Below are 13555 nucleotides of genomic sequence, written 5' to 3'. Positions count from 1 at the left end.
AAAAAGACTGCGACTTGATACTCTTGAGTTCTACTCTCTCTATGCTTCAAATGCCAAATAATATAAAAGTTGAATTTATTTATCACATTGACTAAAATTATTGATAAATCTAGACTTTTTATTTAGCACAAAACTATTTTCGTAAATTTTTTGTGAGTATAAGCAGTGAAAATATTCAAAAATGTCGGAAGAAAACAATTATGTCTATGAATGATCAGACAATTAAAATTGAACCACCAGAATATTCACCAGAAGACATTAAACTCGAAATGGAGGATGAATTTGATTATCCTGATGTTGCTGTTAAATCTGAATCGTGTTCTGAAGATGATGATACGTGTTTAGAAAGATTCATGAATTCCGAGGTGAAAATTGAAGAAGAAGTCAAACAGGAGTTAGTTGAAACATTAACTCATGAATGTGACATTTGCAATAGATTATTTACGGAAACACATCATTTAAAAGAGCATATGATCGATCATATGCCTAATGATAGCAAAGAAAGTCCTTTCAAATGCGAAATCTGTTACAAGACTTTCAATCAATTACGTAATGTGAAACAGCACATGCTCATTCACAGTGGTGAGCGTCCTCATGAATGCAATATATGCAAAAAAACATTCACACAATCAGGCACTCTGAAAAGTCACATGCTGATACACAGTGGAGTACGTCCTCATGAATGCAGTATATGCAAAAAAAACATTTGCGCTATCTTGTAATCTGAAAAGTCACATGCTTATTCACAGTGGAGTACGTTCTCATGAATGCAGTATATGCAAAAAAACATTTGCGCAATCGAGCAATCTGAAAAGTCACATGCTGATACATAGTGGAGTACGTCCTCATGAATGCAATATATGCAACAAGACATTCACGCAATCAAGTTCTCTGAAAAGTCACATGCTGATGCACCAAAGAGTACGCTCTCATGAATGCAATATATGCAACAAGACATTCACAAAATCAAATGATCTGAAACGTCACATGCTGATACACAGTGGAGTACGTCCTTATGAATGCAATATATGCAACAAGACATTCACACAATCAAGTAATCTGAAAAGTCACATGCCGATACACAGTGGAGTACGTCCTCATGAATGTGATATTTGCAATAAGACATTCAAGCAATCACATCTTCTGAAACGTCACATGCTGATACACAGTGGAGTACGTCCCCATGAATGCAATATATGCAATAAGAAATTTACACAATTAAGTCATTTGAAAAGTCACATGCTGATACACAGTGGAGTACATCATGAATGCAATATATGCAACAAGACATTCACGCAATCAGGTAGTCTGAAAAGTCACATGCTGATACATAAACAAGAGCATTCCTGTAAATGTGAAGTATGTAATAAGGAATTTACTCAATCAAATGATTTGAAGAGACACAGGGCACTTCATAGTCAGAAGCGTGGTGAAGATCAATGAAATATAAGTTATTATATTTGTTTACTTAAATTGTAAAACTTTATTGCATGTAATGTAATGTATAAATTATATGAAATACACAGTAAACACTACATAATATCTATCTTGTTTTATAATTTCTTATTCATATTTTAATTTTTATAAATTATTATTAATGAGGATTAGCAACCATTAGTTTCAGGTTCAAATACAAATACCAATCTTGGTCAGCAGTATATTATTATTCGCAAGAAAAAAGTATGGATTTAAAATAATTTAGCGAATCATTCTTACAATTTATTTGTGTATTTCTAGATAAGTTTCATGATAATGCCTCGAATAAAGAATCCGTGAATACATATTATATTTATTAACGTAAAAAAAGGCATACTTACTTATGAGGTATTTATGAACAACATTCAATAGATTTACATATTATAAATAAATAACAACTTGTTGCCTAATTATTATTATGTTAGGTATGCTAAAACTCTAAAAAGACTGTACGCTTTTGGCCAGTTTTAGTCTTGGAAAATTCGTGCTAATCCAGAGGTTGTGGAAGAAGTTGAAATATTATTTTAAAACCTCGTAGAAAATTTACATTTTTAATATAATATTTTTGGTAGGAAACGCAATTCAAAATGAAACAATCGGTGGCGGCTCATACGTCAAACGTCAAATGGTTTTAATTTCAATTAAATATTTTTTTTGAAATGTTAATATGAAAATACTGTTTTTAGCTTTATCACACTCTTTTTGGGAAAACGTATTTATTTCAATTCCTGTACTCTAAAAGCACTCATTTGTATAACTTTATAGTCATTTGTATTTATAGAATATTTTTTTGATTATAGTTTCTTTAAATTAAGATCCTAAATTTGGAATCGATCTAAGAGTTTTTTATAAAATACGAAAAACTCAATTTTACATAAAAAACAATATTTTCATCACAGAAAAATGATGACTGTAAATGAAGAAATTCAACAAAAATCAGAATTATTATTATTATATTATTATTAATATTATATTATTATTCTAATATTGTTATTTTGTTATATTAATTATTATCTTTCACTTATTGTTTTTATTCTACTTTATTGTTTTTCTAGTATTATTTTTATTATTCAGAAATTTTACTTATTAATTATATTATATAATATTTACTTATTAATTATATATAATAATTATTATTATTTGCTTTTGTTTTATAGTTAAATCAACATACTACGGCCGTAGTATCCGGATATTATTTTATTGAAAATTATATTCTTTTTATTAAATTTATATAATTGTTCATTGTTGTTACTAGATATTAATTATTTAGCAGTTGTAACAAATATAGTAATTAAAACCAAATGAGCTGTCCCATTCTACTTATTTTTTAATGTATTTTAATGTTAAAAACGTGTCGGCCATTTTGTGGTACAGAAACGTTTTTCTGTATTTTTTGAAATAACAGCTAAATTATTTGTCTTTAACAAAGTTGTAGCTGAATAAATTTTTAAAAACAGTTTTTCCAACAAAAATTCAGTAATATTCTTGCTGATATTTTAAAAATATTTTAAAACAATGTTGAAATCGTGTCAGCCATTTTGTGGTTACAACCACAAAAAATTTTTTTTGCACTTTGATTAATATAACTTTTAAAAAACTTATGATACTTATGATTTATATAAATACTGTCTTTGACAAAGTTATTGCTGATTAAATTCTCTAAAACATTTTCTCGTAATAGTAGTATTGTAAAATTCTGCTTATATTTTTAAAATATTTCTAAACTTGCATAATGTTGAAAACGTGTCGGCCATTTTGTGGTACAAAGACATTTTTCTGTATTTTTGTTAATAAGTTTAAATTACTTATTATAACTAAATATACTGTCTTTTACAAAGTTATTGCTAAATGAATTCTCTGAAACAATTAGACAAAAATATTGTAAAATTTACATTTATTTATATATATTTTTTGCTAAGTTGTCCGTGGCATATTTCTGGACTGTAAAGGCATTATTTGGTATTTGTGTTACTAACTTCTAAATTACGTGTTCAATCTAAATTTAATAAATATAGCTTAATTAATTATTAAGTTCATTAGAAATCGTATATTGTAAATTTAGTACTAGTATATTTAAAATAGTTCCAAAGCTACATATAAGACTTCTTAAGACTCATTGATGAGTATATACTGCTTTGTGCAAAGACATTTTTTTTATATAAACTATAAACTTTTGTGTTTATAATTTTATGTGTATATTATAGTTTATTTATTTTTGTAAAATAAGATGAAATTTAGATTAGAATGTAGTACAAAAATACAAGATAAACCATTGGGCTTTCCATCTAGAAAATGCCACTAAATGAGAAACTAGAATTTCAAAACCAATTACTCAATGTCTATCTAAAGACAAAATTAATAACTTTTAAGCTGCTTTTCAAAGTTAATCACAGTCTTAGAGAAAATTATAGCTAAACAATTTTTTCAAAATATTGTTGAACAATAAAATTATGCACAACTAGTGCAAATATTTTTAAAATATTTATAAACTTGCATAAAGCTAAAAACACTTAGATCGTGCCTGGACATTTTTTTATATTTATATCAATAGCTTCTAAACTGTAATAGATAATCAAATATAATCTTATACAAAATTAAAGCTAATTAGATTATCTAAAATAATTACTAATAAAATATTTTTAAAAAATTAGTGCAAACTAGTGGTGTATGGCATCGCTGGACCTTTACGTATAAAAAATCATTTTTTGTAAAAATGATTCTTTTTATTTTAATTTGTAAGAATGATTTATTATTTTTTTTTTAAATCCATACTTTTTGGTAAAATATAATATTCCTTGTGAATATTTATTATCACTACTGCTGACCAAGATTGGTATTTGTATTCAAACCTGAAACCAATGGTTACTAATCCTCATTAATAATACTTAATTCATAAAATTTAAAATAATAAAAAATTATAAAATAATATTGATATTATGTAGTGTTTACTGTATATTTCATACTGTTTATACATTCCGCAAGAAAATTTTACAATATTTAAATTTAAGTAAACAAATATGCTTATATTTCATTGATCTTCATCAAGCTTCTGACTATGAAGTACCATATGTTTCTTCAAATCCTTCAATTGAGTAAATTCTTTATTACATACTTTATTTATCAGGATGCTCTCGTTTATGAATCAGCATGTGTTTTTTCAGATTACTAGATCGTGTAAATTTCTTATTGCATACATTGCATTCATGAGGACGTACTCCACTGTGTATCAGCATGTGACATTTAAGATTACCTTTTTCTGTGAATGTCTTTTTGCATATATGGCATTCATGGGGACGCTCACCACTGTGTATCAGCAGGTGACATTTCAGATTACTTGATTGCGTGAAAGTCTTGTTGCATATATTGCATTCATAAGGGCGCTTACCACTGTGAATGAGCATGTGGCATTTTAGATCATGTAAATGTGTGAATGTATTATTGCATATATTGCATTCATGAGGGCGCTCACCTCTGTGAATGCGCATGTGGGATTTTAGAGTAAATAAATGTCTGAATGTCCTTTTGCATATATTGCATTCATGAGGTCTTAATCCAGTGTGAATGATCATGTGACGTCTCAGATTACTTAATTCTGCAAATGTCTTATTGCATATATTGCATTCGTGGGGACGTACTCCACTGTGTATCAGCATGTGATTTTTCAGAGTGCCTGATTGTGTGAATGTTTTTTTGCATATATTGCATTCGTGGGGACGCTCACCACTGTGAATGAGCATGTGCCTTTTCAGATCACTTAATCGATAAAAAACCTTGTAACAGATTTCGCATTTGAAAGAACTTTCTTTGCTATTATTAGGCATATGCTCGATCATATGCTCTTTTAAATGATGTGTTTCCGTAAATGATCTATTGCAAATGTCACATTCATAAGTTGATGACTCAACTAACTCATGTTTGACTTCTTCAATTGTCACCTCGGAATTCATGAATCTTTCTAAACACGTGTCATCATCTTCAGAACACGATTCAGATTTAACAATAACACCAGGATCATCAAATTCATCCTCTATTTCGAGTTTAATGTCTTCTGGTGAATATTCTGGTGGTTCAATTTTAACTGCCCAATCATTTATAGACATAATTGTTTCTTCCGACATTTTTAAATATTTTCACAAAAAAATTAAAAAATAGTTGTGTGCTAAATTATAGTCTAGGCTTATTAATAATTTTTTTAATGTGATAAATAATTATAACCATAGATAAAAGAAGAGTATACATGATTAATGATTACAATTACAATTTTTACATTTATTATTTGACATTTGAAGCACAGAGAGAGAGTATATTTCTAGAAAGATGAGGACTAAATTTGTTACAGTTTTTTTTTTGGTCTCTGTATCAAGATTTTTAATTTGCCAATCACTTAGACGGTTCACACAAATTTCAAAATTTTCAGAATTTTTTTTTTCAAAATATTTAAAAATATACAAATTTGAAGGTTTCTGGATATTTTGGCATACCTCAGAAAAAATAGATATGTGTGTGTGTTTTGTATGTCCGATTTGAATGATTCAAAGAACTTTCTGATTGTTTTAACAAAAGAATTGCTTTTGAAAAATAATTTTGTTTCAATTTTTTTTTGTATATCGAAAATAATTCTAATTTTAATTTTAATTCTGACTAAAGTTCAAAAGTTCACTTATATGCTTTAAATAAATAATTTTAACTCTGCAGTTCAGTTTATATAATTCTTATAAATATTAGAGTTAGACAATGTTACAGTCAGTTTCCTTATCTATGGTTACAGTATTTATTTATAATAATCTATTTGAAAACATTCAATATTCCTCGAACATTTCGTTACGGTACGGGAAGTTCCAGCAATTAGCCTTAAGGCACGATGCCATTCACCACTAGTTATTCACACGATGTCATGCACCACTAGTTTATCTATATTATGTACAGCGTCATTACGGGTCATTACGTCGAACGCTGAACTAGCACTCGTAATGTCAAGTAAACATAAATGTAATGTAAAAATAAAATCGGGAGCGGAAACAAGTGGCGCGTCTTTTCAAATACTTTATGCTTTTCTATGTTTCTACTCTCTCTATTGCTACAAATGAACTCTATGCTTCAAATGTCAAATAATAAATGTAAAAGTTGAAATTATTTATAACATTAAAAAAAAAAATTAATAAGTCTAGACTATTATTTAGCACATAACTATTTTCTAATTTGTTTTGTGAAAGTATTTAAAAATGTCGGAGGAAACAATTATGTCTATGAATGATCAAACAATTAAAATTGAACCACCAGAATATTCACCAGAAGACATTAAACTCGAAATGGGGGATGAATTTGATGATCTTGATGTTATTGTTAAAGCTGAATCGTGTTTCGAAAATGATGATACGTGTCTAGAAAGATTCATGAATTCCGAGGTGAAAATTGAAGAAGTCAAACATGAGTTAGTTGAGTCATCAACTTATGAATGTGAGGTTTGTAATAGAACATTTGCAGAATCAGATCATTTAAAAGAGCATATGGCCGATCATATTACTATTCATAGCAAAGAAAGTCCTTTCAAATGCGAAATCTGTTACAAGGCTTTTGATCGATTAAGTGTTCTGAAAAGGCACATGCTCATTCACAGTGGTGAGCGCGCCCATGAATGCAATATATGCAACAAGACATTCACACTTTTATGTAATCTGAAATCCCACATGCGCTTACATAGTGGCGAGCGCCCTCATGAATGCGATATATGCAATAAGACATTCAAGCAGTCAAGTAGTCTGAAAAGTCACATTCGGATGCACAAAGGTGTACGCCCTCATGAATGCAATATATGTAACAAGACATTCACACAATCAAGTAATCTGAAAAGTCACATGCTGACACACACAGGAGTACGTCCCCATGAATGCAACATATGCAAAAAAACATTTACGCAATCAGGCAGTCTGAAGAGTCACATGTTGTTACACAGTGGAACACGTCCTTATGAATGCAATACATGCAAAAAGTCATTCACAAAATCAAATAATCTGAAGCATCACATGCTGATGCATAGTGGAGTACGTCCTTATGAATGCAATATATGCAATAATACATTCACACTTTTACGTGATCTAAAATGCCACATGCGCATTCACAGTGGTGAGCGCCCTTATGAATGCAATATATGCAACAAGACATTCACGCAATCAAGTAATCTGAAAAATCACATGCTGATACACAGCAGTGAGCGTCCCCATGAATGCCATGTATGCAAAAAGACATTCACAGAAAGAGGTAATCTGAAACGGCACATGCTGATACACAGTGGAGTACGCACTCATGAATGCAATATATGCAATAAGAAATTTACACTAAAGGGTGCTCTGAAAAGGCATATGCAGATTCATAAACGAGAGCATCCTGATAAATGTGAAGTATGTAATAAGGAATTTACTCAATCGGACGATTTGAAGAGACATATGGTACTCCACAGTCAGAAGCATGGTGAAGATCAATGAAATATAAGTTATTATTATAATATATTTGTTCACTTAAGTTTAAATATTGTAAAATTTTCTTGCATGTAATGAAATGAAATAAATAGTATGAAATATTTATTTATTTTATTTATTTTAAATATATTTCTTCCAAGAGGACTCAAAAATACAATTATTTTACATAATGAATAACAATTAAAATATATACAAAATTACAATATTTAGTTATTAACATAAAATTTCATATAATGTAGAATGTAACAATATTATTTATAAAAAGAATAAGATAAAATAATGAGATATTTGAAAAGAAAATGAAAAGGTTAACTTGTGCAGATGGAGATTATTTGATTAGGTGAAGTTTTGTGAATATCTATTTCATTATTAATTAAGTTAAAGTTAGAGGACATAAGTAAAATAGGCGAATTTAAGAATTAGATTTAGGGGTAGGATAATTGAAAAATAATTGTGAACGCGTAGATAGCCTTGGAACATTAAAGGATAGTTGATTAAGAATAAGAGGGCAGTCTATAGAATTATTGCAAAGTTTAAATATGAACATAATTGTACAGATAAATCGACGTGAGGCAAGGGAAGGAATACCAAATTCTTTTAGTAAAGTATTGTGGTCAAAGCCACGTTCAGGGTAAATTTTATATGTTTTATAATAAAGATATTTAAGAAATTTTCGCTGAACCTTCTCTATTGCATCAGAGGTGTTGATTTGATGAGGATACCAAATAATCGAAACATATTCTAATTTTGAACGTACAATAGAATAGTACATGCAAAGAAGTGCGTTGTTAGAATTGAATTGTTTACAATTTCTCAGTATCAAACCTAGAGATTTATGTGCTCTATTACAAATATCAGTTATATGATCCGTGGAAAACAAACCAGAATCAAATAGAACTCCTAAATCTGAAATTTTATTACATCTATTAATGCTGGTGTTAGAAATTTTATAATGAAAATGTATTGGAACGCGCTTATGTGAAAAACTAAGAATCTTGCACTTTGATATATTTAAATGTAATTTGTTATAGACACACCAAGAGTGAAAGAGTCAAGTTGAGACTGTATAATAATAAGCAGTCATCAATAGAATTTATTTTGAGATATAGTTTGAGATCATCTGCAAATAATAAATGTGGACAGCTAATAATATCAGATATGTCATTAATAAAAGTAATAAATAGTAGTGGACCAAGAATGGATCCCTGAGGAACACCTGAACTGATATTTTCAATGTTGCTCAAGAATTTATTAAGATAGACAAACTGTTTAAGATTATGAAGATAACTCTTAAAAAAATTAATAAGTGAGGAATTAAGACCAATCTTAGATAACTTAGTAAGAATAATGTTATGATCAATTTTTTCAAAAGCTTTACTGAAGTCAGTGTAAATAATATCAACTTGTCCATTAGTGTCAAAATTCTCAGCTAAATATTGTTTAATACAGATTAAATTTGTTATCGTAGAACGGCCAGGCATGAATCCATGTTGATTAGTAGAAATTAAAGTGCTAACAGAAGGAATTAGTTCTCTATAAATATTTTTTTCAAATACCTTGCAAAGTTTGCTAATAATGAAATCGGCCTGTAATTAGTAATGTTTGATGTATCACCTTATTTCAAAGTTGGAACTAATCGTGCAATTTTCCAACAACTGATAGTAATATATAACTATAGTGGGAGGAATGGCATCGTGCCTTAAGACAAATTGCTAAACTTTCCGTACCGTAATTAAAAATCTTGCTACGGAACCCAAAAAAATTTACACAAAATGTGTACATATTGTTAAAATCTCTAAAAAATATCTGATAATTTGATGTACATTTGCCCAATAAACATTTTGATAGCCAAATGACATTTTTTTAACTTATTTTTTTGAGAGTCAATAACCGCTGAACCTGCCTTCCCAAAAATTTAATCAGTCTTCATCTTTTATTACAAGTAAAATGTTTTTTAAATTATTAAAATCGGACGCTCCGATCTCTTAAAAACTTAGTTACCGTCTTTGGCACTTTTTGCCCCGTATCTATATTTGAAATGAAATAATATTTCACGCGTATTTGTTCACTCCTACTCTTCTTTTATCTATGTGTTCACTATTTTGATTATAATCTTTTTATACTTGTTTATCAATGGTTATAATAGCACCACGTAGTGCTCAAAATGACCACTACGAGCGCTTCAGTCAATTTGAGTTGCCCTATGGCGTCTCCTGACACCTAGCGGTGAGAGTAACAACCAGAAACGCCAATACCAACTTCATAGACACGTTGCGTATGAAGAACGTCGCAAACTGTCAAGTTGGCGACGGCGCATCGTGCAACACTTGCGTGGGCTCGAGGGATGCGAAAAATGCAATCTCACCCTCTCATCCATAGATAAACAAGTATAAGCTCTCATCATCAACCCTTGGAAGAGTGAAGACATAAACCTAACCTCATATATCTTATATATTTTATTCAGTGAAATACTTTATACTAATTATTGTTAATTAATTTATATACACGTTATTCAGTTCTTTTAATTATAAATATAAATAATATATAGACACGACATCTATAGCCCTTTCATATCTGCACACAAAGCAAATATGTTTCTACTCTCTCTACTGCTGTAAATGAACTCTATGCTTCAAATGTCAAATAATAAATGTAATGTAAAAGTTGAAATTATTTATCACATTGTGAAAATATAAATAAACTAGACTATTATTTAGCACACAACTAGTTTCGTAATTTTTTTGTAAGTATAAGCAGTGAAAATATTCAAAAATGTCGGAGGAAACAATTATGTCTATGAATGATCAGACAATTAAAATTGAACCACCTGAATATTCACCAGAAGACATTAAACTCGAAATGGAAGATGAATTTGATGATCCTGGTGTTATTGTTAAATCTGAATCGTGTTCTGAAGATGATGACACGTGTTTAGAAAGATTCATGAATTCCGAGGTGACAATTGAAGAAGAAGTCAAACAGGAGTTAGTCGAGCCATCAACTTATGAATGTGACATTTGCAATAGATCATTTACGGAAACACATCATTTAAAAGAGCATATGATCGAACATATGCCTAATAATAGCAAAGAAAGTCATTTCAAATGCGAAATCTGTTACAAGGCTTTTGATCGATTAAGTGTTCTGAAAAGGCACATGCTCATTCACAGTGGTGAGCGTCCCCATGAATGCAGTACGTGCAAAAAGACTTTCACAGAAAGAGGTACTTTGAAACGTCACATGCTGATGCATAGTGGAGTACGTCCTCATGAATGCAATATATGCAAAAAAACATTCACACATGCAAGTACTCTGAAACGTCACATGCTGATGCATAGTGGAGTACGTCCCCACGAATGCAATATATGCAATAAGAAATTTACAAACTCAAGTCAACTGAAAACACACATGCTTATTCACAGTGGAGTACGTCCTCATGAATGCAGTATATGCAAAAAAACATTTGCGCTATCTTGCAATCTGAAAAGTCACATGCTGATACATAGTGGTGAGCGTCCCCATGAATGCAATATATGCAACAAGACATTCACGCAATCAACTAATTTGAAAAATCACATGGTGATACACAGCGGTGAGCGTCCCCATGAATGCCATATATGCAAAAGGACATTCACAGAAAGAGGCACTCTTAAACGTCACATGCTGACACACAGTGGAGTACGTCCTCATGAATGCAAGATATGCAATAAGAAATTTACACTATTAGGTGCTCTGAAAAGGCATATGCAGATTCATAAACGAGAGCATCCTTGACAAATGTGAAGTATGTAATAAGGAATTTACTCAATCGGACGATTTGAAGAGACATATGGTACTTCATAGTCAGAAGCGTGTTGAAGATCAATAAAACATAAGCGTATTTGTTTACTTAGATTTAAATATTATAAAATTTTCTTGCATGTAATGAAATAAAATAAATAGTATAAAATATACAGTAAACACTACTTAATATCTATCTTGTTTGATAATTTCTTATTCATATTTTAATTTTTATACATGGTGTATTATTAATGTTGATTATCAATCATTGATTCCAGGTTTGAATACAAATACCCACCTCGGTCAGCAATTGTGATATAAGATATTCACATCGGATGTCAAGGAATGTTATATTTCACCAAAAGGTATGGATTTAAAATAATTTTTGAAATAAAACTTCACAAGGCGCGACTTATGTGTAAATCCGTACAAATGCAACGGAAATAACGTTACAGCCGAACTGTACGTCATTCGCTCTCGATGATATCATTTCTATACGGGTCGATTGTGATTAGTCGTCGTGTATGTGAATAGAGATCTGTCGTTGTATGCGTACCGGCATCAACGTTGTATGGGTACCGATATCAACAAGGAAATCGGCGTAGATAAATGATCATTTTAGAGTTAAATAGCCTGAATCAGAAGAATATTTTCCCCAGTTCCTTGAAAATAATAAAACAAATTAAACTTTTGTGCCGTGTACTTAACAGAAATTATTTCTATATTATTCGTGGTTTCTATATCTTGTATATGACTCTACTTACACGCACTTTGAAACCTGTTGTCTTTATCCCGCTTAAAACGCTTTTTTTACGTTTAAACGTTTCTTAATAGTGTTCCACTGAAAATTCATTTTATCTTTTCTATCGACCAGTTCCAAAATATAATTCGAGATTTTTTGTTTAGATGGCAGTAAGTAGTGTTTTTTTAAGGAAAATGTATAAGTCAGACCAATAACCCTGTTAAGATGATCATGCTTAATACGATTTCCCGCATTTGCAACTTCAAATAATACATATAAAATTTGAATGAAAAAATTCAAGAGTTTCTCAAACTTGACAAAGATATTATCCTTTTTGTAAATATTTTAATTATTTAGGTACACATATACTATGGAACCCTGTTAAGACGATTATGCTTAATACGATTTCTCGCTTGATGTGCCACTTCTCGACGTCTCTGCACTTTGATATATATTGTAGCTATCCCGCATAATACGCTTTCTCGCTTAAGACTCGTTTTTGGTTATACGAGAAAATTTAGTTCCAATTTTCTCGTCAAAGATGACGGTAGTGTTTTCCAAGTAAAATGTACAAATTGAGCCAATAACCCCGTTAATACGATTGTGCTTAATACGATTTCCAGCATATTATCCAAAGCTTTATAACTTCAAATGCAAAAATAATATATGAATAAAAAAAAATTCAAGGGTTTCTCAAACTTGGATATTATCTTCTTGTAAATATTTGTTTAGGTACACATAAGCGGTAGAACTCTGCTAAAACGACTATGCTTAATACGATTTCTCGCTTAAAGTGCCACTTCTCGACGTTTCTGCACTTTGATATATATTGTAGCTATCCCGCATAATACGCTTTCACGCTTAAAACTCGTTTTGGTTAAACAATTCTATAGACCCAAATTTAGTTTCAATTTTCTTCTATAGATGACGGTAGTGTTTTTCCAAATAAAATGTACAAATTGAGCCAATAACCCCGTTAATACGATTATGCTTAATACGATTTCCAGCATATTATCCAAAGCTTTATAACTTCAAGTACAAAAATAAATATGAATAAAAAAATTCTAGTGTTTCTCAAACT

The 13555-nt window shown here is 30.2% G+C and overlaps 2 protein-coding genes across 2 annotated transcripts; both read left to right on the top strand.

The window, feature by feature from the left end:
- Positions 1-200: 200 nt before the first annotated feature.
- Positions 201-7958, top strand: LOC113363104 (zinc finger protein 658B-like). The gene is made up of 5 exons (XM_026605587.1): positions 201-582; positions 689-1017; positions 6690-6938; positions 7131-7290; positions 7399-7958. The coding sequence occupies exons 1-5, from the start codon at positions 201-203 to the stop codon at positions 7956-7958; spliced, it is 1680 nt and encodes a 559-aa protein (XP_026461372.1).
- A 2766-nt stretch (positions 7959-10724) lies between these two features.
- On the top strand, positions 10725-11726 carry LOC113363103 (zinc finger protein 525-like). Its single transcript, XM_026605586.1, has one exon. The coding sequence runs from the start codon at positions 10725-10727 to the stop codon at positions 11724-11726; it is 1002 nt and encodes a 333-aa protein (XP_026461371.1).
- The last annotated feature ends 1829 nt before the right edge of the window (positions 11727-13555 follow it).

The sequence above is a fragment of the Ctenocephalides felis genome, unplaced genomic scaffold (genome assembly GCF_003426905.1).
Source record: "Ctenocephalides felis isolate EL2017-DRISC unplaced genomic scaffold, ASM342690v1 CF-g0.4_SCAFFOLD_00845, whole genome shotgun sequence".
NCBI lineage: Eukaryota > Metazoa > Arthropoda > Insecta > Siphonaptera > Pulicidae > Ctenocephalides > Ctenocephalides felis.
This window is presented reverse-complemented; position numbering and strand designations above follow the sequence as displayed.